Consider the following 25,332-nt stretch of genomic DNA (forward strand, 5'->3'; position numbering starts at 1 on the left):
GCTTTTTAAGATAACTATCATTTTTTGGTATATTTATTTAATAAACTTTTCGGAACCTATCTTATGTCGGGCACTATTCTAGATGCTTAGGATAGATAAATAAACAGGTGAAGAGACTTTGTTCTTTAGAGGTTACATTTTGCTGTGGGAAAGATAATAAACAAAATAAATAAATTATACAAAATGTGAGAGGTAATAAATGCTATGATAAAAAAAAAAAGAAATGGCACAGTATAAAAGGGTACTGGTAGTTCCAGAAGGGAGGGTACAGAATTTTTATTTTATTTATTTTTCTTTTTAGGGACACACTTTCTCTGGTACTGTTTATTTTGTTTGGGAATCTTTGACTCCTTTCTGAACGTCTAATTGATTGTTGTAGGACTGTTTAATTTTTTTTTTTAAGACTGCACTTGCAGCATGTGGGAATTCCCAGGCTAGGGGTCGAATCAGAGCAACAGTTACTGGCCTTACCACAGCCACAGCAACACCAGATCCAAGCCACGTCTGTGACCCACACCACAGCTAACAGCAACACAGGATCCCTGACCCACTGAGCGAGACCAGGGATCAAATGTGCATCTTCATGGGTGCTAGTTAGATTTGTTTCTGCTCTGCCACAACGGGAAATTCTGTAGTATTATTTAATGTTTTTGGTGATAAGCCTCCTATTATATATTCAATTTTTATATGTGGTAGGGTCCTCCTCTGGAATTGATGTGTATGTCGTGGCTGAAAGATACGTTTCTGGTTGGGTGATCTGGAGGGAAGAAGGTTTTAGGGGGAACAAATGGAAGGAGGTATATGTAATATGCTGTGACTAGTGGAAAAGGCTCAGGTTGTTCACTGTGGCAAGTAATGTCCAGGACCTTTTTGATTTTGAAGGCCAATTAAATAATAATTGGCTGGCTTGAGTTTCATTTTTTGGTTCATAATTTAGAGTGGTTTGTAAGTCAGACATTCCTAAGTAATTGCTGAAATTATGAAGTGTAGCAAACCATCAAGTAGAAACTAAGGAATTTTAAAGAGTTTCATAGGCCTGTGATTCAGCTAAAGAAATATTAGTAATCTAGAGAATGTAATTGATCATCATTAGTACGTAGAAGAAAGATATCAAAGCTAGGAAGTTAAAATCTGAAACATTAATAAAATAATGTCAGAACTAATGAAATATTTGGAAACGAGGTGCTTTATAACAGAGTAGGTCTTATATCAAAACAGTGACAACCAAAAATCCATAATAATGGTGGCTTAGTGAGCTTGGCATAAAGAAATAGGGAAGGATTATAATTTTGGTTATATTATCGGTGATGGCCTTATCTTCCATATAAAAGTTGACAGGCTTAGCTGAGATTCTCCAAAAGGTTGGAGTAGCTTCCCTACTACATTATTGAGAGACCCTTGTGGTCTGCTTTGACTAGGATATTGGCTTCAAATCCTGAGGTTCCTTGAGACCCTTTTGGAGCTGTAAAGGTTTTCATAATACTAAGCCATTATTTGCCATTTTCATGTTGACATTTGCACTGATGGTGCCAAGCAATGTGAGATAAAAATGTATGGTCCTTTAGTATAAATTAATGCAGTATCACCAAATTGTCTCAATAGTTACTGTGTTTATCACTGCCATACACTTGTGGAGAAAAAAAGCCAGTTTTAGTTGAAAGTGAGTTTGATGAAGCAGTGAAAATTATTAATTTTATTAAGTTGGAATCCTTGAGTGTATGTCTTTTTACCATTCTGTGTGTAGAAATTGAAAATGCACATAATGCTGCCTCCCTAAGTACATTTTCTTGAAAAGCAATTGTGAGCTGAATTAACCATGTCTTTTATGGCACACCATTTTACTATAAAGAATGACACACTGTGGTTAGTCAGACCTGAGTATTTGACAGACATTTTCCTGGGAAAAGAACAAAGTGAACCTCTCATTTTAAGGGAACTAACCAATGATATTTGGTGCTTTTAAGCAAACATTGAGCTTTCATGTAAACATTAGAATTTTAGAACCCTTGTTATCTGCAACTTTAGCTTCCTAAATACATAGTGACTTTAGGATGATATATTTTTTTCTGGGCGAAGATTTATTATGGAACTGTTAAACTCTTTAACACTTTTTTTCAAAATAGAATTATTTTGGAGCTCCCGTCGTGGCACAGCAAAAACAAATCCAGCTAGGAACCATGAGGTTTCGGGTTCAAGCCCTGGCCTCGCTCAGTTGGTTAAGGATCTGGTGGTGGTGTGAGCTGTGGTGTAGGTCGCAGATGCGGCTCGGATCCTGTGTTGCTGTGGTTGTGGTGTAGGCTGGCACTGATTAGACTCCTAGCCTGGAAACCTCCGTACGTCATGGGTACGGCCCTAAAAAGCAAAAAAGAAAATAAAACAAAAAAAAGAATTATTTGGATGAAGCATTACTTATTATAAGCTTTGTATACCTTTACATGCTACACTCAGTTATGGACTATATGTAGTTTAACAAATATTTTTGTAGCTTATTTTTTCCAGAGGGAAAAATCATTTGTGAGGAATTATTTCTATGCTTCAAGACAAAGTGGCATGTTTATATTTAAATTACTAATATATTTAAAAGAACAAATCTATTGTTGTAAGGTGTAAATTAAAAAATCATAGTTCATACTCTTTTCTGGGGCTAAGAAAAATGTCAGTTGATAAGCATCTCAAAAAATTCAGGTCAGTATTTCACTATACCATTTATTTGAAATCCGTAAACTACAATATAGATACTCTTCACGTGTCTAACTAATTAATAGCTAATAGCTAGAATTAGCAAGAGACATGGTATTTCACTAAAACAAAACAAAACAAAAATTAGAGCTTTTATGCTGAACCCTAGAACAAATCTGTGGCCAGTTAGAAAGGATATAAGATACACATGCAGTGTTTTTATTTCTGGAAGAAAAACTCATCAGAGCCAGGGTCAGATCACTTTTTTGAAAACAGTGCTTACCTTTTCTTCAAGGTTACACTTATTACCTGAAAAGAGTCTTGACACCCGCATTAGTGTTGCTAACAGCTCTCCTAATGATACTGATGGTTGTTGGAGGTTCCTAAAATCACCTCAGATTTGGTGTTTTCTAGAAGGAAAAACATAACTCAGCAAAGGTGTTACACACAGTTAATAGTTTATTGTGAAAAGACAGATTAAAATCAGCGAAGAAAGTGCGTAGGGCAGAGTCCAGGAGAGACGAGATGCAAGCTTCTAATTGTCTTCTCTCAGTGGAGTCATGCAGATAGTGCTTAATTCTCCCATCAACAATATGGGACAGCACGTATGAAGTATTACCAATCAGGAAAGCTCACCTGAGCCTTGGTGTTCAGAAATTTTATTGAGATTTCGTCATGTCGGCCTAGTGCCCCCTGGTGGCCTACATTAGTTACTTCATCCGTTTGACTTCAAAGAGTTCTAAGTCCCCCACCATAAATCTTATTATCATGAACAGTCTAGCATGGCCCAGGGTTCTCAGTAAACAAAGCCACTCTTATTTCCAGAATATTTCAAAGGCTTAGATGTTTTCTCTTAGGAGCTGGGGAAGGGCCAGATATGCAGCTTAGACAACCAAGGCCTACTTTACTGTGTAGCGGTGATATGAATAATGTGATATCTTGATATTATAAAATAAAACATGTTAACCCTTAGAACATCTTTATAACTCAGTGAACCAGTATGGCCAAGTGCCTATTGCATGATACTACAAAATATGCACAAATAAATGGTACATTAATGAATTCTAATAAGAGTATGGAACATTTATAAGTGTGGTTGGATTCTACATTTTATCTAACTTTTAAGTAGCTACGTTGAGTAACAGTTTTCATATACCATGATCAAAACAATATACAGCAACTGACTGAATTCTGAAACAGATATGAGGGAGTTCCTGTTGTGGCACAGCAGAAATGAATCTGACAAGGAACCATGAGGTTGCGGGTTCCATCCCTGGCCTCGCTCAGTGGGTTAAGAATCTGGAGTTGCTGTGAGCTGTGGTGTAGATTACAAACATGGCTCAGATCTGGTGTTGCTGTGGCTGTGGCATAGGCTGGCAACTAAAGCTCTGATTGAACCTGTAGCCTGGGAACCTCCATATGCAGCCCTAAAAAGCCAAAAAGAAAAAAAGAAAAAAAAAGAAACAGATATGAGAATTCAGATATGAGAATTCAGCTGTAATTTTTTGAAATTTATTATCATCTTATGTAAAGAATGTTTTCTATACCGACAATAGTAACTAATATGTTAATTTAAAATTAATAGTAAATGTTTAGAATGTTCACAGTTTTTGATTTCTATTAATGATAATGTTGATAGACACAACCTACATAAACACATTTCTCTGAGATCTAGTAATTTTTTAAATATCTCAAAGCACCTAGAGACCAAAAAACTGGTCTAGAAGTAATAGAAGGATGAGATGAACAGCTAAACTAAGGGAAGGGTAGGGTAGGCCTGTAACTGGAATCTCAGAGATAACTCCAGCCAGGAATTTGAATGTTATCATTAATCTTCATTTCCATCTCTTTATCTGTTTAGAGCTGTTACCTTCATTCTTTCTTACTATAAACTGACTCATCTAAGGGGAAATGTAACAGAGAAGCAAAAACCCTTTCTTTAACTTTGCATCCTATAGCTTTTGCCATCAGAAAAGGACCAACTCTCAGTTTCAGTGTGGAAAAATATACTTGAAAAGAATATTTGACTCACTATGGAATGATCAATTTTGACTAGGCCAGATTCTTCAAAGAAAAGGACACCTTCCTCAGAAGCCATGTTTTTGGAAATTGAGGAGAAAGCGTTCCCAGAGGCTGGTGTGAGTGTGAGTGTTTTTTTTCTGAATGGAATGGGTGTTGAATAGGCAACTCCCAAATCAGCATCTTTTGAGTGTAGGCAAGTTGTATAGGTTGCCAATATTATGGGAGTTCACAGTAGGGGAAGATGGGGTGTCTAGATGGGGGAACTGATTTTTCTACTCACTATTTCTACTGAGAAAACTGATGTGAACACAACGCATTATATACTAGATCATTTTTTATTTAAAAAATCTCTTCAGGGAGTTCCTGTCGTGGCTCAGCAGTTAACAAACCCAACTAGCGTCCATGAGGACACAGGTTCAATCCCTGGCCTTGCTCAGTGGGTTAAGGATCTGGCGTTGCTGTGAGCTGTGGTGTAGGTCACAGCCCGTGGCTCATATCCTGCGTTGCTGTGGCTGTGGTGTAAGCCAGTGGCTACAGCTCCGATTGGACCCTTAGCCTGGGAACCTCCATATGCCATGGATGTGGCCCTAGAAAGACAAAAAGACCCCCCCCCCCAAAAAAAAAATCACTTTGGGCAGAATGGTCTTTTTTTCATTTTTTAAAGTTTTATTGAAGTAGAGTTGATTTACAACATTGTGATAATTTGTGCTATACAACACAGTGATTCAGTTATACATGTATACACAACCATTCTTCAGATTCTTGTTCCACACGGATTATCACAGAAAATTGGGTAGAGTTCCCTGTGCTGTATAGCAGGTCCCTGTTGGCCAGTCATTCCGTATACCATAGTGTGCATATGCCAATCCCAAATCCTCAGTCCATTCCTCCTCTGCCTGTCCCCTTTGATAATCATAAGTTTGTGTTGAAAGTCTGAGTCTGTTTCTGTTCTACAAGTAAATTCATTTGTATCATTATTTTATATTCCATATGTAAGTGATATCATACCTACGTTTATCTTTCACTGTCTAACCTCACTTAGAATGATAATCTTTTTTTTTTTTTTTTGTCTTTTGTCTTTTGTCTTTTTGTTGTTGTTGTTGTTGTTGCTATTTCTTGGGCCGCTCCAGCGGCATATGGAGGTTCCCAGGCTAGGGGTCAAATCGGAGCTGTAGCCACCGGCCTACGCCAGAGCCACAGCAACGCGGGATCCGAGCCGCGTATGCAACCTACACCACAGCTCACGGCAACGCCGGATCGTTAACCCACTGAGCAAGGGCAGGAACCGAACCCGCAACCTCATGGTTCCTAGTTGGATTCGTTAACCACTGTGCCACGACGGGAACTCCAGAATGATAATCTTTAGATCCATCCATCTTGCTTTAAATGGCATTATTTCATTCATTTTTTATGGCAGAGTAATATTCCATTATATATATATATATATATATATATATATATATATATACCACATCTTGTTTATCTATTCCTCTGTTGATGGATATTTAGTTTGCTTCAATGTCATGGCATTTTAAGTAGTGCTGCAATGAACACTGGGTTGCATTTATCTTTTCAAATTACGGTTTTCTCCAGAAAGATGCCCAGGAGTGGGATTGCAGGATTATATCGTAGTTCTATTTTTAGTTTTTTTGTGTAACCTCCATACTGTTTTCCGTAGTGGTTGTACCAATTTACATACCTACCAGCAGTGTAAGAGTACAGGTCTTCTGTCTCTTTAGGTAGGTTTATTCCTAGGTATCTTATTTTATTTTATTTTTGATGCAGTGGAAATGGGATTGTTTCCCTAATTTTGCTTTCTGATCTTACATTTTTAGTATATAAAAGTGCAGTAGATTTCTGTGTATTAGTTTTGTGTCCTACAATATTACCAGATTCATTGATGAGCTCTAATAGTTTTCTGAAAGCATCTTTAGGATTTTCTATGGATGATATCATGTCATCTGCAAACAGTGATAGTTTTGCGTCTTCCTTTTCAATTTAGATTTCTTGTATTTCTTTATTTTCTCTGATTGCAGTGGCTACAACTTCCAAAACTATATTGAATAAAAGTGGTGAGAACAGAAATCCTTGTCTTGTTCTTTATCTTAGTGGGAATTCTTTCAGCTATGGTCATTAGATGATGCCTTTGAGGTGGTGGAATTTGGGCTCTGCCTGGAGGCATGGTGTCCCCTGAAGGGAAGAGTGATAAAAGATCTCTAGAATGGGGGTGGGAAGACCATGAGGGTTGAGCAAACAGCTTGAATGGGAGGATACAAAGCTTTCTCCTGTTTGACTAAGTATGTGGATAGAAGTAAGGGATTGTGACTTTAGAATTTCAGTGTAGGCAGGAACTTTTGATGGATTTGTTTTTCTTAGCCTCCTACCTGTCAATGCCTGCTATGTTCTAAGCATTGTGCTAAGTGCTAGAGTAGGGAATTGTAAAGATGACTTAAAAGTCCCCAGTATCCTCAAGTGTTTTTCAGTTTAATAGAGAAAATAAATGTGAAAGTGACTGAGTATATTACAGATAAGATAAAATATCAAAAAAATGTATAAGAAATACTCAGAAATATGATAGAATATGGTTGTGACCAGATGATCAAGGAGATGGCATTCGAGGTAAGCATTGAAGAATGACATGGATTTTTGTGCGCAAGGGGCTGGCAAAAGGGCATTTCAAATAAAAGGAATAGCGTGATCAAAGTGATAGAGGCTTGAAAGTATGTGCTTGATATGTTTAGACAGTGGTGAGTAGTCCTGTGAAGACTGGAAAAGTCATAATAATTAGCTAAATGCCATGTAAATCGTTTGGATTTTATTCTATAGCCAATGGGACCGATTTAATTTTTGAGATGTGATTCAGGCTTAGCTATTTGTTATATAAGGAAATGGAAGATCAGTTAAGCTAGAAGAGCTATTGCAGGAATTACTACAGAACATGATGAGGAAGGATATTGACATTGGGAAAGGAAAAGATTGGATCGATAAAAGGGCATTGAGAATTTGGAATTGTTAAGGCTTTTTTGACTGATTGGATATGAGGGAAACAGAATAGAGGAATAAATGAGATATTGAGAGGTTTCCACAAGGTTGAACCATATGTAATTGTTTTTTGGTCTTAAAAAAAATCCAGCAATATACGGTTCTGCCTAATACCTTGGGTGAGTGGATTGACATGTGGCATAAGGAAAGTTGAAAAGCAGGGGATAAAGAAGAAAAGGAGTGTAGAAGAATGAAGGCAAGGTTTTGATGTGTTGAGTTTGAGTTACTGGTTGAGATACTTAGATTGAAAGGTCCAGCAGCTGTTAGAAATGCAGGTTGTCAGTTATTGCTGGCTGGAGGGTTAGGAATGATTTATATTGATAAATACTCTATATCATGAAACCAAATGAATGTGATGGGGGTATGTGACCTAGATTATATAAATGGCACCCCCCTTAATATTTTGCACTTACTATTGTACCTATTGTTGAGAAAATTATATTTGGAAGCGAGGCAGAATATCTTCAAATTGTTTAAAATATAAAGACTTTTGGATCAGTGGTTAGCAAACCTGACTAGCATCCATGATAACGCAGGTTCGATCACTGGCCTCACGCAGTGGGTTAAAGATCCAGCGTTGACACGAGCTGTGGTGTAGGTCACAGATGTGGCTCGGATCCTGAGTTGCTGTGGCTGTGGTGTAGGCTGGTGGCTATTAGCTCCAATTGGACCCCTAGCCTGGGAACCTCCATATGCCTCAAGTGTGGCCCTGAAAAAAAAAAAAAAAAAAAGAAAAGACAAACAGACCAAATATAAAGAGTTTTATATTAAAATGGATGTATACCCACTTATGACAAACCCACAGCAAATATAATACACAAGGAAGAAAAGCTGAAAATCTGAAACAAGACAAGGATGCCCACTCTCACCACTGTCATTCAACATAATATTGGAAGTCCTACCCACAGCAGTCAGAAAAACAAAAGAAATAAAATGCATCCAAATAGGAAGAAAAGAGATAAAACTGTCACTGTATGCAGATGACATGATACTATATATAGAAAACCCTAAGGACTCAACCCAAAAACTACTTGAAATGATCAACAAGTTCAGCAAAGGAGCAGGATATAAGATTAACATTCAGAAAACAGTCACATTTCTGTATACTAACAATGAAATAGTAGAAAAGGAATACAAAAACGTAATACCTTATAAAATTGTACCCCCCAAAATCAAATACCTGGGAATATACCTGACCAAGGAGGTAAAAGACTTATATGCTGAGAACTATAAAACATTAATCAAGGAAATTAAAGAAGATGTAAAGAAATGGAAAGATATTCAATGCTCCTGGGTTGGAAAAATTAATATTATAAAAATGGCCGTACTACCCAAAGCAATCTACAGATTCAATGCAATCCTTGTCAAATGATCCATGACATTTTTCAGAGAACTAGAACAAACAATCCAAAAATTTATATGGATCCACAAAAGACCCAGAATTGCCAAAGCAATTCTGAGGAACAAAAACCAAGCAGGAGGCATAACTCTCCCAGACTTTAGGCAATATTACAGTACCACAGTCATCAAAACAATGTGGTACTGGTACCAAAACAGACATACAGACCAATGGAACAGAGTAGAGAACCCACAAATAAACCCAGACACCTGTGGTCAGTTAATCTTTGACAAAGGAGGCAAGAACATAAAATGGGAATAGACAGTCTTTTCAGCAAGTATTTCTGGGAAAACTGGATGGCTGCATGCAAATCAGTGAAACTAGAACACATCCTCACACCATGCACAAAAATAAACTCAAAACGGCTTAAAGACTGAAATGATACCATCAAACTCCTGGAAGAGGACATAGGCAAAACATTCTCTGACACCAACCTTACAAATGTTTTCTCAGGTCAGTTTTCCAAAGCAACAGAAATAAAAGCAAAAATAAACCAATGGGACCTCATCAAACTGACAGGCTTTTGCACAGCAAAGGAAACCAAAAAGAAAATGAAAAGACAACTTAGCAAATGGAAGAAAATAGTGTCAAATGATGCAACTGACAAGGGTTTAAATTCTAGAATATATAAACAACTTATACAACTCAACAGCAAAAAAGTCAACAACCCAATTGAAAAATTGGCAAAAGACCTGAATAGACATTTCTCCAAGGAAGATGTACAGGTGGCCAACAAGCACGTGAAAAAATGCTCAACATCGCTGATTATTAGAGAAATGCAAATCAGAACTACTATGAGATAACACCTCACCCCAGTCAGAATGGCCGTCATTCATAAGTCCACAAATAACAAATGCTGGAGGGGGTATAGAGAAAAGGGAACCCTCCTGCACTGTTGGTGGGAATGTAAGCTGGTACAACCACTATGGAGACAGTATGGAGGTACCTTAGAAAACTATACATAGAACTACCATATGACTTAGCAATCCCACTCTTGGGCATATATCCAGACAAAACTTTTCTTAAAAAAGACATGCATCCGCATGTTCATTGCAGCACTGTTCGCAATAGCCAAGACATGGAAACAACCCAAATGTCCATTGACAGACGATTGGATTAGGAAGATGTGGTATATATACACAATGGAATACTACTCGGCCTTAAAAAGAACAAAATAATGCCATCTATAGCAACATGGATGGAACTAGAGACTCTCATACAGAATGAGGTAAGTCAGAGAAAGACAAATACCATATGGTATCACCTATGGAATCTGAAATCTAATATACAGCACAAATGAACCTTTCCATAGAAAAGAAAATCATGGGGACTTGGAGAATAGACTTGTGGTTGCCAGGAGGGAGGCAGAGGGAGTGGGATGGCCTGGGAGCTTGGGGTTAATAGATACAGACTATTGCCTTTGGAATGGATTAGCAATGAGATCCTGCTGTGTAGCACTGGGAACTTTGTCTAGTCACTTATGGTGGAGCATGATAATGTGAGAAGAAAGAATGTATACATGTATGTGTGACTGGGTCACCTTGCTATGCAGTAGAAATTTGACAGAACACTGTAAACCAGCTATAATAGAAAGAAATAAAAATCATTATACAAAAAAAAAAAATTTCAGGTATATGAGAACTCAAAAATAGAAAATAAAATGGATATATTCTGATTTTCATATTCACTGTGTTCATAAATAAGTACAGAATTATGTTGTAGCCCTTATTAGTGGCAACAGACAAAAGCTTCTTTTTAAAAAATCTTGTTTTTATTTATTTATTTATTTGTTTTTTAATAAAAAGTTAAGAGAAAATAAACATCTCTGTGGTTTTGAGAGGTTGTATTAATCTGAATGCTTAGATCCTGAGTTCCTAAATTTCTTGTGTGGGGGTCAGAGAGAACTGCAGAGTCAAGATTTTAAATAGCCAGTTGGTGTGCTGAGTCTTGCCTACAGATATATTTTATTTGGTCTGTGCCGTATTTTTTTTTTTATTTAATGATTTTTACTTTTTTTTTCCGTTATAGCTGGTTTACAGTGTTCTGTCAATTTTCTACTATGCAGCAGGGTGATCCAGTCACACATACACATTTACATTCCTTTTTCTCACATTATCATGGTCCATCATAAGTGACTAGATAGAGTTCCCAGTGCTACACAGCAGGATCTCATTGCTAATCCATTCCAAAGGCAATCGTCTGCATCAGTTAACCCCAAGCTCCCAGTCCGTCTCACTCCCTCCCCCTCCCCCTTAGCAACCTCAAGTCTATTCTCCAAGTCCATGATTTTCTTTTCTATGGAAAGGTTCATTTGTGCTGTATATTAGATTCCAGATATAAGCGATATCATATGGTATTTGTTTTCCTCTTTCTGACTTTTCTTAGAATCTCTGAGAGTCTCTAGTCCCATTCATGTTGATGCAAAAGGCATTTTTTTTAATGGCTGAGTAGTATTCCATTGTGTATATACCTCATCTTCTTAATCCATTCATCTGTTGATGGACATTTAGATTGTTTCCAAGTCTTGGCTTTTGTGAATAGTGCTGCAGTGAACATTGGCTTTTGTTCCCCAGGATAGCTGTGGCAATTCTGGGACTTTTGTGGATCCGTATAAATTTTTGGATTGTTTGTTCTAGTTCTCTAAAAAAATATCATGAGTAATTTGATAGGAATCGCATTGAGTCTGTAGATTGCTTTGGGTAGTATGGCCATTTTTACGATATTAATTTTTCCAGTCCAGGAGCATGGAATATCTTTCCATTTCTTTGAATCCTCATTAATTTCCTTGATTAATGTTTTATAGTTCTCAGCATATTAGTCTTTGATCGCCTTGGTCAGGTGTGATTTTAAAAGGTATTTCCTTTTCTACTATTTCATTGTTAGTATACAGAAATGTGACTGATTTCTGAATGTTAATCTTACATCTTGCTACTTTGCTGAATTCATTGATCAGTTAGAGTAGTTTTTGTGTGGACTTCTTAGAGTTTTCTATATATAGTATCAGTGTCATCTGCATAGAGTGATAATTTTACCTCTTATAATTTGGATACCTTTTATTTCTTTTGTTTGTCTTATTGCTGTGGCTAGGACTTCCAATAGAATGTTGAATAAAAGTGGTGAGAGTGGGCTTCCTTGTCTTGTTTCAGATTTTGGTGGAAAGGCTTTCAGTTTTTTCTGTTGAATATTACATGTGCTGTGGGTTTGTCATAAAAGGCTTTGATTATGTTAAGGTATGTTTCCTCTATACCCACTTTTGGAATTGTTTATATTGTGAATGGATGTTGGATTTTGTCAAATGTTTTTTCTGCATCTATTGAGATGATCATGTGTTTTTTTTACTCTTATTAATGTGGTGTGCAGTGTTGATTGACTTGTGTATTTTGAACCATTCTTATTAACTTGGGAGAAATCCTACTTGGTTGTGGTGTATGATCTTTTTTTACATGTTGTTGGATTTGGTAGGCTAGAATTTTCTTGAGAATTTTTACATCTATATTCATCAAAATAACTGGCCTATAATTTTCTTTTTTGGTAGTGTCTCTGTCTGATTTTGGTATTAGGGTGATGGTGGCTTCGTAGAATGTCTTTGGGAGTGTCCTTCTTCAACCCTTTATAAAAGTTTAGGAAGGATGGGTATAAGTTCTTCTTTGTATGTTTGGTAGAATTCACAGTTGAAGCCATCTGGTCCTGGACTTTTGTTTGTAGGGAGTGTTTTTATTACATATTCAATTTCATTACAAAATCTTGTTTTTTTAAAGAGGTAGCTGGGGTTTTCAGGAAACCCCAATCTGGAGTAAGTACAGAATACTGTTAGATTTCTCATGTTAGAATGGTAATATGAGAGAGCGTTGAACAACCTTTGGTGTTACTATATTTTATGTTCTTAAAAAAGAAGTAGCAGCTTGAGAACAGTAGTCTTTATTCCATTATTTTTATGTATTAGTAATCAAGCAAATACTTTACAGCAATTATGGTTATTTGTCTTGCTTAAGAAACAGTGTTGATATAAGATACTCTACAGGTAAATATAAACCTAATTTAAAAAAATGAATATGCAAGCTGATCCTTTAATTTCTATTAGTGAAAGTTCAAAATTCTAATGAAATTTTTGTGACTTCTTAGATAATTTATTATTAATTGTAGTTTTATTAAATTTTAGGAAATATGTAAGACAGATGTTCAAATCTGTCAAAGTATAATACATTTTAAAGTGACATTTTTGTGGATAGATTTCAGAGAGCTACTAATGTTTAATTTCTTCATGCTAAAATGCTTTAAACCAGATCTGTTTATTTGAAAAAATTGTAAATAAGAAATAATTAGCAGCTTATGCCTTGACTCTCCTGCTCTTCACAAACACCCTGAAAGTTATCATTGTTATGGCCATGATGTTAGGGGAACAATTCATTCTTTGGACAATTACTTTGGTTATCTTACTGAGGACTCCTTGTTTAATAATGTACTTGAAGAAATAAAAAAAAATAAGGAAAAATAATGAGCCTTTCAGAAGTCTATGGATAGCTTATTCTGATTTCTAGGTAAGCAAAAGATGATTAAATTTGACAATCACAAACATACTTCAAAACCTAAATCTCCTTTTTTTTTTTTTTTCATTCTCCTCTAAGTTCTTCACCTCTCTCCCTCAAAAGTAGATTGGAGTCTTTTATGGTGACCTTTGAATGCCAGTTGAATAGTTTATACCTCATTTGGTAATGAATGATTTTGTAGATTTTGAGTTATTAGAGTGAAATGATTAAGCTTATGGTTTGGGAAGAGCCTATTAGGAAGATGAATCTTTCCACAGTTGTAGGAAGGGTTGAAATAGTATGAGAGAAAAAGAGGGCCTGAATGAAATAAATTGATGAGGAAATGGAAAATTAGAGAAGAGTTTGTATATTGCAACTCCAGCATTGTTGAAAATGAAATATGTAAGTTGGAAGTAGTGTTATGGCTAGAGAAATAGGATGGAACAGTGTTGCTTTTGAAGTTTTGAGTCTGAACACTGGGGAAGATGCTGATGCCATTAACAGTATAGAGGTGTAAAGAGGAAGAAGGGTGTGTTTGGGTATAGGGATAAAATATTGCCAATATTTTAGATTTGGCTATATTCGCCTTCAAGTGAAGATTCTTAGCAGATACTTTTAGTAGGTACTTGTTAACTTAGGCCTGAAGCTCAGGAGGAAAGCCAAGTATAGAGAGAAGAATTTGGGAATCATTTTTATAGAAGTTGTCATTTGAGCTGAAGAGATAGTGATATTTCCATGAGTGAGAATAGAGAAATAGGAATTTCTGAGGGAGAAAACTCATAGGAAATACCTTAATTTTAGCATGACATTTTGCTAAATTGTGTAATCTTTTCACCTCATTAAAAGATATTATATAGGAAAAACATTTTGAGAAAACAGGAAATATATGTCTAAAACAATGCCTAAATATAGTGGTGCTTAAAAAATTTTGTTGAATTAATAAAGACAAATTTTTGTGTGGGATATAGGGGATGTAGGAGAAAATAATGGATATATGTGGTGGAGAACTTGTTATGTCATAAGTCCCCTAACATAGTGTTATTGCTGGGAGCAGGTGAGTAGATAGATCTGAAAATACATTTTTTTTTTTTTTTTTTTTTTGGTCTTTTTATGTCCGCACCCGCGGCATATAGAAGTTCCCAGGCTAGGGGTCGAAACAGAGCTGAAGCTGCCCAGCCTAACGCCACAGCCCCAGCAACACCAGATCTGAGCTGCATCTGCAACCTACACCACAGCTCACTGCAACACAACGCTGGATTCTTAACCCACTGAGCAAGGCCAGGGATCGAACCTGTGTCCTCCTGGATGCTAGTCAGATTTATTTCCATTGAGCCATTGTGGGAACTCCTGAAAATATTTTGAACTTTTGAAATGTTCTTTGAGATGCATTTCTCTTTGAAGTATTGAAAGAAGTTTAGCAGGTAAGGTTATAAGTCTAGTCTAATTCAGAAGGTTATATTCTTTCCATTTTATCTGGTAAGAATTAGTCTTGTAAAGTATATTTTGAAAATTTATTCTCATGTTCCCATAAGTGTATTTAAACTTTTTTTTTTTTTGCCTTTGTTCGTCTTTACTTTTTCCCTCTGCCTGTGACATCTTTCTCACCTTCTCAGTCCCTTGCTTTCTCTGAATTAGTTGCTACTTATCTTTTTAGGTTTTCCGTTTAGCCATCAGTTTTTTCAGGAAGTGTATACTAATGTGCTAAGACTGAAGTTTTTCCATATGCCCCCACATTCTAGTGCTTGCTGTACCAAATTGCAGCTGCCTGTTTTGTCTGTATTCTCCACTAGACTGTAAACTTCTATTTCATGGTATTCTGTGGTGGTAACTTATTTTTCTACCATGTAGCACAATGCTTGGCATGTAGTTGGTTAGAGATGTTCTAATTAAAGGTCATGCTAGACTAAAGTTTATTTTTAAACTTCAGATTCAGTGTTTAAAGGCTTATCTTAATATCCATATTAAGAAATGTTTTAGTTACAGAAGGTGGCCACTGTATCACCATACCTTCTAAAGTTTTAGGTTGAACATTGTGAAATTAAAAAAGTGTGGGTTTTTAAGTAGAAGGTAGTTTACAGTTATGTTGCAGTAATGTGTTCTTTGGACCAGATGACCACACATCATTTCTTTGCCCTATTTTAATGTGCTTAATTGCTGGCTTGACACTTTTAATTGTTGAATTTCTAAGAAATATTCAGCTATAAGAATTGGGAGGGTTTTTTTTCCCCCATCTTTTAAAGTTTTATTGAAGTTTAGTTGATGTACAAAGTTGTGATAATTTCTGCTGTATAACATAGTGATTCAGTTATACATGTACACACACCCATTCTCAGATTTTTTTTCCCGTAAAGATTATCATAGAACATTGGGTAGAGTTCCCTATGCTGTACGGCAGTCAGCATTGAGAGTTTTTTGAGAAATGAAACTACACAGATATAAGAGATGGAGGATGTAATATAGGAACTGATGTTAGCTTCCTGCTAGAAAGTATTATACTTTTCCTTTTTCTTGTTTTTTTTTTGTTTTTTTTAAATAAACATGTTTAATTAGTGCATAACATTTTTTGAGAGCGTGTGGCATTTTCTACTTTTCATTATTTGTTTTCTAGGGTTATAGGGGTTAAGGTTACCATGAGACTGTCTTAGTTGAATGTACTTGAATGTAAACTTTTGGTTGCATAAACATTGTATTGTTGGTCCCACATTTTGTATAAACTGAAATTTTGTGTGGACAGATGTATGACAGTGCTGTTTCTTTAATACTCCCATAGAACTTAAATCTCCTTAGTTCTCTATAAACGTGTTACCTGTGGCAAAAGGAAATCAAATTTTTGCCCTTGCCTTGAGCTCATTTGATCTGAGGTAAATGACTAAATACATAGACAAACACACACAGACACACACACTTGATATTTGCCTGAACCTGTAAATATACTCAAGAGGTCTAACATACATGTAAATATTTCTTCTCAAGTTTTAGTGTAGTTGGTCTAAGGGGTACCTATTTCCCTTAGTCTAGTGGTTGTTCCGATGAATTTCCTAGTGAGCAAATTTTGGTCTGTCTGCATATAGTGATACGGGAAAAAAAAGACTGAATGAAATCACTTAGTATAAGGTGTCTTTTCTTTACTCTCCCCTTCACTTTAAAAAGTCAGTTTATTTTTCTTAACCACTAGCTCAGACTGTATGACTTTGTTTGCTGAAAGGAAATATTGAGGTTTTAGGAGATTTCTAGTAGGTTTAGAAAATGTCTTTATGCCTCAACTCCCAGCCTGAAATAATTAGTTTAATTTCAGAATGGACAGCATGTGTGAGAGAATCTGCTTAACATGTTTGAGAGTTAAGGAAGAACTTTGGAAGTTCATTATATGATCAGGCACAAATGGTTCCAAGTGATTCAGGTGATGACATTTTTTGGCAATGAGATTTTTGTATATATGTTTCTCTGTGAGAACTTTGGTGCCTGCCAGTGATATAACTAGAAGGAAGAGCATAGTGGAAAGTAAAAGTGATCTGCTGGGAACTGCAATTTAGTTTCCTTTTTATACAAAGGAAATTTGTTGATGGTAGTGCTATTTTAATAGTTTTCTACTGTAGTAGACAGTTTCGTTTAGGATTGTGAAGTTTTAAATAATCGTGTAGTTTGAATGAAGCACCTATCTATATTCATAACAGGTTGTTTTCTTGTATAGATTTCTGTATTCTACCTGATGAGAGACTAAAAAGCACAAAGGCTCTGCTAAGGCCCCTTAAATAAACTGTACCAGTATATATGCTTATAAAAACATTCATGTGATTCCAAATTTAAAATGATTCCTGAGGTTTGCCCAACTTACCTCTTTTCTTATTTAACTTATTTAATGTATAGTTTCATCTTAGATGTTTTAGTTTAGATAAACTTAGTTATGTAGCATCTAAGAAAATGATATCAAGGGACTCCATATCTGCCTGTATGATTTCCCAACAAAAATTACAAAACTAGCTGAGAAAAATGTATTTACTTTTAGAATTTTCTTCTGTATCTCTCCCCCATCTTGCTTAAAAGAGAGAGAACAAGAGAAAGAGCTAATTTACTTTTAAATAGGAAAACAGTAGATACTTTATTATTAAAGTACTAATTTAAGCAAACTTAATTTATAACATCTCAAGTGCATACTGTGCTTGCTGTCTCTCCAAAAAATATATCCACATTGGGGAAAGAATGGAGCTATTTTAGGGCTTCCTTCTGGAATTGCCAGGAGAAATGGAAGAAATTCTGTTTTATGAATACTTTGAAGTCTCCAACCTCAATTAATATGTCTGATCTGTAATGTTCAAAAAAGAGTTTTTGGGAAAAGAAATTTCCTCTTTAAAAATCAGTGTTTTAGAAGAAACAAAAATTGGTTTCTTTTGTTCTTTTCCCAAAATTAGAAGGTAAACAAGATTGGAAAGCAGAAAGATAACTGAGACCTAAGTGACCCACATAGTAATCATCCATCATGTAACAGTATGTAATATGAAATCTTCATTGACAAAGCTGAATTAATCAGTCCTATAGCCTATGTGTACATGTATGTAATTTATGTGTAGTTTATGTATTAGTTCATTTCTAACAATGTCATGCCAACCTTCTATGAAGTATATACTGTTATTTTGTGCCTTTTTTACGAGGCAACTCAGGCTCAGAAATTAAGAACTTTGCCCACATTTGTATATACAGTTGGCAGAGCTAGTATTCAAACATAAGCCGACACTCTTAAACATTATACTGTATGGCCTATGTAGTGCTTTCTCACTTTTATATTTTTCTTTAAAGAAGTTTAGGATAAATATTTAATTTATTCCAAGGTTCAGATGGAGATTATTTCCACTGCCCTTTTTTAAACAAGTGGTGGTAATAAGGTAAAAAATGTAGAGACTTACATAAATGTGGAGGTTTCTATTAGGTTCTAGTCTCACCAGTCAGCTTAATCTCTTTTGAAGAAGTTTAGGAGGTACCAGTGTAGCCATCCTTCTTTGAGCTCTGTCAGCCAAAATTGTTTTCATATTCTTTTCAGAAATAGATAGAAAAAGATGAGAATTTGCTTTTGTGCACATTGAAGAAATTTTTTGGTTTTTCTTTGAATTGGCAAGGGAGGAAATCAAACTAGATTTCTAAAAAATTACTTTTCACTATTATATTTTATGATTCAACACTTCTTCCTTCACTCAAGAAATACTTTTTAGATTAACATTACTATGTGTCAGGTGCAGTCTGTGGGTTATAATTGCCACAGATTTAAGCAGAGTAAAACATTTAATTTAGGTGTTGGAGTTTATAGATACTTGGTAATCTCATGTTATACTCAGAATATTCTCATTCCCCTAAATGGCACTTCAGTTATTCTGTGTTCTTTTGGAATATTCTAGCTTCCAGTTGCATATCTTTTTTTTTTTTTAATTTTTACTTATTTGAAAATAGTCACCAGCAAAAGTATCCTTAAAGAGATACAATAAAGCTTTGATTGTAAAGACTTAGAGAAATAGTGGGGATAATTAAATGTAGGTTTTCTTTCATTTTCTTGTTATAATGATAAATTGAACCTTTTAGACAAATATCTACTAGGAAGTGTCTCCTCTTGGGGAGTGTCATATGCGGGTATATTTTGAGATGGCATATTCCTCATTTTTTTATATAAAATGAATGGTATTACAAATTTCAGAAAATTAAGGGAGATAGCATTCTCTTCACTGCTGCGGTTAAATAGAATATGTAATGATTCTCCATGTGAAACTACCACCTTAGGGACCGTCAATCTCGTGGTAGGTAAAATTTTTATTTTTATAAAAGAAAATAGGTTAAAAAAAGGTTGAGAGACATTGTATTAAAGTAGACCTAAGGATTAGTGCTCAGAACCTTAACAGATTAAGGTTCTATTAATCTGTAAAGTATTTAAATCAAATCATATCACATTTGATTTATTTACTTTCTAAAACATTTATAAAACATTTCAGTATATCATGCTTTACACAATTTTAGTAAAGCCATTACTTTTATCTAGTATGATGTTGATTTTTTGATTTTCAAGCTTTTAAATGGGATAAAGATTGCATATTTTAAGTTTAATTCTGGTTTATGTTTCAGTAGTAGCTTTAATATATAAAATATTTTGACTTTCAAGCTTTTAAATGGGATAAAGACTGCAAATTGTAAGGTTAATTCTGCTTTATGTTTCAGTAGTAGCTAAATATATCTGTGCAGATATATTTAAAAGATTCTTTTTGTCTGATTCTCCTTGGTAATTTGATGTGGACTATAAAGATAATTCAAGAAATTCTGAGTTTTGGTTAAGATAATTCAGTTTTTTTCCTAGAACAGTCAGAGGCTTGTAACAATGGATCTTTTTAACAGTTTTCGAGAATCATAGTCAAATGCGTATGTGCTCATAAGCCTATTGTTGGATAATTCAATTTCAATTTATAGTCATAATCAAGAATTGAGATTTTTTTTCTAGTATCTTCAAAACTTTTGGCATAAAGAGAATTACTAATATTCAGGAGACGGTTGTTTATTTAGATTTATGTCTCTGTCTTGAACTAAATACCACTTTTAATGCTAGAATCTTATAGAAAGTACATAGATGTAAAAACTGAAAATCACAAATACATAAAAATGGGGTATTTATTATAAATTAGTAATTTGTAATGCCTCATATACCTCTGGGTCTTACAGTGTGTTTACAAGATGGAGATTAAAAAATCTTTTAATCTTGACATTTTGCATAAAATACAGAAGTTTAACAAATATCAAGTACACTAAAATAGATACATTGGAGTTTCTGTCATGGCTCAGTGGTTAAAGAACCCGACTAGTATCCCTGAGGATGCGGGTTCAATCCCTGGCCTTGCTTAGTGGGTTAAGGATCTGGCATTGCTGTGAGCTGTGGTGTAGGTAGCAGATGTGGCTCGGATCTGGCATTGCTGTGGCATAGGCTGGCAACTACCGTTCCCATTTGACCCCTATAGCCTGGGAACTTCCATATGCTGAGGGTGAGGCCCTAAAAAGACAAAAAAGACAAATAAATAAATAAAATACTTTGTTTAATATTGTTCTTAGTTTTGTCTTTGTTCAAGGTGTAAATCTGCTCTGTGGGGCAGCTCTACTGTTATAATGAAGCTCTGTGATTGTTTTTCATTGTTTCATTTCTGTCTTATATACAAACTTTCAAATGGGTTGGTTTTTAGAAGAAAATTAAAAATAATTCTTTTGAGAAGTTTTAAATTTCTTAAAAAGTTAAGAATAGTAAGCTTTCATTTCAGCAAGGTTATAAAAATAGTCATAGTACTATAATAGTTTTGTCGACTAATGCTTAGATATTGAGTACGTCAATGTAATATGAATGTTTATTGTTTTCCTCTGAATGTTTCAAATTAGACCGCAAGTACCAAAGGATATTAAAAGTGTAAGAATATTTCATAATAATTACTTTGTAGATTTTTTTCTTTTTACCATGACCATATGAAAATTCCAATCTAAGTGTGCTTCTGTTTATATTAATCCATGAGGCTTTTATAGGCATAGTTTGATAGTATGGATGATGCCAGGTTGTAGCGAAGGTATAGCCAGTCATTTAAGCAGATCATCTGGTAATATGGTAGATAGAAAATAGGTAATTTGAGAGCAGGAAAGTTAAAGGGACAACAGTATTAATTATTTCCCACATGTTTGTTAAATACATTTGAAGAATTCAAATATGTGATTATGGAGTGGGTCATCCTAAGACAAAAGGGACTAATTAACTTCATATTGAAATAGGAAATTCGAATAGGGCTAGTGTCATTCTATTTTTTGTATTTTAGGGCACAAACACTAAATCAAAGAAAGTTTTATTTTCTCTGAGATACTGTGTGCCTTGTTAAATCTTGGTTCCTTAATATATTGAGAAATAGTGAAGGGATCATTTGTTTCCATTTTTTCATCTTAGTCTTAATGTTTTAAGTAGGTATTGGATGGTTCATACTTGAGGTGATTAGGCCTGGGCTTAGAGAACAAATTAAAAATTGAGTGACTGAATTATTTTTGAGAGCCTGAGAATTTAAAAACACGAGTTAAAATTGGAATAACTGGTTCAGAAAAAATGTAAATGTTTAAGTTAATATGTAGGTGTGTAAAATCTTTAGTAGTATGTTTTTCAACTACCAATAGTAATTTTATGGTTGCTATTTTTATTCTCATCTCTTTAATTTTTTTCCTTAGGTGGTATCATGGAAAACTTGATAGAACCATAGCAGAAGAACGCCTCAGGCAGGCAGGGAAGTCCGGCAGTTACCTTATAAGAGAGAGTGATCGGAGGCCAGGTTCCTTTGTACTTTCATTTCTTAGCCAGACAAATGTTGTCAACCATTTTAGGTAAGTTTTTATTCCTATTATGAGGCTACATAATAAAGCTATTTTTCTGTAGTATTCATAGACCTGCTTTAGTGACATTTAAATAATAGGGAAAGAAACACTTTTAATTAAATGATTTAATTAGTGATTTAGAGTAGATGCTGTTGAATGCTTACATTTTTGTTTAAGAATATTATTATTATTGGATGGTTTTGTGCTGACCCTAAATATAATTATCATTTTTAAAATATAAAGAATTACAAAGAAACCTTGAATGGTAAAGCAGAAATAAAGGAAATGTATACTTTTAGATCAGAGTAACGGAAAATTTAGAAATAGTATTTTAAGAGAAAAGTATGCGCCCTTGAATTCCTTTTAACTTCAGTGTTTTGAAACTGCAGACATTCACTTCAATTAAAGAGACATGTAGATTTTCAAATACAGATATCAAAGTTCATATTTATAAATATATTTACATATATTGTATTGATTTCATTTCTCTGGAAACATTGAAAAATCATCCAGTGCCTATAGTGTTAATTGATAAAATGTTTTTGTACCATTGACTTTTATATTTTAAAAATAGGCTCTATGAGTACTATCTACCATATGTAGAATGTGAGATTATTATTATAGTCTGTGTAAATATTTCAAGAGATCTGTAAGGTATTTTTAGCCAAAGGAAACTTATTAAAATTCCTGTTTTGTCTTAAATATGGAAAGAAGGAAGATGTGTCTGAGGATGAATTTACAAATATTTTAATGAATTATGTAATTGAGGTTTATAAGTCAAGGATCTCATATCAAATGCACACATATCTTTTTAAAAGACAATCTTAAGTAACTTTCATATAGTGAAGGTATTATTAGTAGTATTTTAGTATAGGGATGCAGGTAAAGGAAAACAGTATGAAATTATAAATTTATAATATCCATGGAACTTGGTCATCAAAATTGGCTATAAAGGTTTTTGTTTTTCTGTATTCTTTTTCCTATAAAAATAGGATTATTGCTATGTGTGGAGATTACTACATTGGTGGAAGACGTTTTTCTTCTCTGTCAGACCTAATAGGTTATTACAGTCATGTTTCCTGTTTGCTTAAAGGAGAAAAATTGCTTTATCCAGTTGCACCGCCAGAGGCAAGTAAAATATGTTTCAAAACTTTATTATTTCACTTTACTAATGAAGTTAGCTCTTGTTCAATTTTTTGTGATGTTTGTTGTAATTCAAGAGTATTTGTTACATTAAATTTTAAATCTGGTTGTAGTGTCAGAGAAAAACTGGCCACTTCTTTAAAAAAGAAAGTAATTTTTCTATAACTTTGTATTGAAGTTACTAATGTTTTTAAAATCATACTGTATGGTGATAATTTAAATGTTTTTTAATGATATCACAGTGCTAATGCTGAAGTTACTGTATCTTCTGAAATGTCTCTTGCGTCATTAGAGAAAAGTTATATATATAACAACATACAGTAACGCAATATTATATGTTGTGTAGTTTTTAAAAAAAATTAAATCGTAAGTTATATTACCTGACTAAAAACATGATGGTCATGTTGTTAAAAGAATTTCTATAAAAACAACAACAAAGCAAGATGAACATTTCAAGGCTTTGGGCACTTGGACCCCAGCAAAAAATAATTTGAATGATCCTGTGGAGTTTTTTCTTTTTTGTCACACCCATGGCATATGGAAGTTTCTGGGCCAGGGGTCATATCTGGGATGGAATCTAAGCTACAGCTGCAACCTACAGCACAGCTGTGGCAATGTCACATCTTTAACCCACTGTGCCACCATGGGAACTCCTATAATGTGGATTTTTATTGGCTTTATGTGGACAAACCTGATTTGACTTTGATTTAAAAAGGTTATTTATCTTTTGTAAATCAATTTTTTTATGGTTTCTAGCCAGTAGAAGATAGAAGGCGTGTTCGAGCCATTCTCCCTTACACGAAAGTACCAGACACAGATGAAATAAGGTATTTTATAAGATATTTTCGTTTATAGGCATTTGAAATAAGCATTTGAAAGATTGAATATTTAATGCTCTTGGACTAGGAAGGCTTTGGAATTTGAGAACATAGCATCCAGCAAAACATGTCTTTAATATTAAGTCCATTGTTCCTGACCCCATATGTTGCTTATGGATTTGGATCAGAGAGATCACAGTGAAGATGACAGGAGAAATAACAGCTTTTTATTAGACTGTGACAAAGTAAGGAGAGTTCTGTTATATTCAGTACTCCCATTTTAATTTTTGTTATTACATGACACACTTCAACTTTAAATGTTACTCAAATAATTATTCAACTTTTATGAGTGAATTAATTTTACATGTTATGGTATAAATAGCTGCAGAACATGATAAAGTTTTTATTATGTAATTTAATTTAGATATAATTTATTTCTATAGAATTTGATTTTATATAATTTGAAAATTAGCAGTTATGAAATTATCTATATCTTTCTATAAGCTATCTAGCTTTCCAGTAGAAAATTGTTTCTTACTGGTGAAATGTTAAGGCCACTTTGAAATAATTTTAGTGATTCTGAGTATACAGCTTCTCATTAAAGTCAACATCAGTTAAAATATAATAACTTTTGGGAGGTACTAAAAATTTCTGGCACTATGGTATTTTAAAAAACAAACTATCTGAAATCTCAAAAGAGGCTTTCCATTTTTATATAATTGTCCTCAAAATAACAACTTCTCATTTAGTTCTTATCAGCACACTTTTATTTGTGATCTAAGCTGGAAAAACCAGTGAAAGAAAGAGAAGGGAAGAAATGGATCTAACAAAGAGGAGCAGTGATGAATTGCCAATTTGGGAATTTTGGATAATTTGAAAATTCTCAGTGGGATCATCTAGGACAGCAGCTCTGAAAATATATGATCCATGTAACCCTGGGGATCCTTGAGATACATTCACAGGGTTCATAAGATCAAAACTATTTTTATAATTATGCATGGGTAAAAGATCCATTTGAAGTACAAAATGGACTAATAGATGTTATTGAAATGGGTATAGAAACTTTGCTGATAACATAGTTTTAGATTGCACATTATAACCAACCTCCAAAAAGGTACTACTGCCATGAGCTGGGGTGTAGGTTGCAGACATGACTTGGATCCTGCATTGCTGTGGCTGTGGCATAGGTCGGTGGTTACAGCTCTGATTGGACCCCTAGCCCGGGAAGCTCTGTATGTTTCAGATGTGGCCCTAAAAAGACAAAAAAAGCAAAAAAATAAAAAAAATTAAAAAAAGAAGGTACTACTAGTCAAGTTTATAATCTGAAAGACTATTAAAATACTTA

The 25,332-nt window shown here is 34.4% G+C and overlaps 1 protein-coding gene across 3 annotated transcripts in view; it reads left to right on the forward strand.

The window, feature by feature from the left end:
* The window catches only part of RASA1 (RAS p21 protein activator 1), a 113,111-nt gene that overhangs the window by 34,935 nt on the left and 52,844 nt on the right, over window positions 1-25,332 (forward strand). For all 3 annotated transcript variants that reach the window (XM_003354207.4, XM_005661545.3, XM_021084515.1), the window contains exons 2-4: window positions 21,883-22,035; window positions 23,019-23,154; window positions 23,926-23,996. In XM_003354207.4, the coding sequence (XP_003354255.1) occupies window positions 21,883-22,035; window positions 23,019-23,154; window positions 23,926-23,996 (360 nt within the window). The remainder of the gene's footprint in view (window positions 1-21,882; window positions 22,036-23,018; window positions 23,155-23,925; window positions 23,997-25,332) is intronic.

Source organism: Sus scrofa, chromosome 2, assembly GCF_000003025.6.
Source record: "Sus scrofa isolate TJ Tabasco breed Duroc chromosome 2, Sscrofa11.1, whole genome shotgun sequence".
In the NCBI taxonomy this organism is placed as follows: domain Eukaryota; kingdom Metazoa; phylum Chordata; class Mammalia; order Artiodactyla; family Suidae; genus Sus; species Sus scrofa.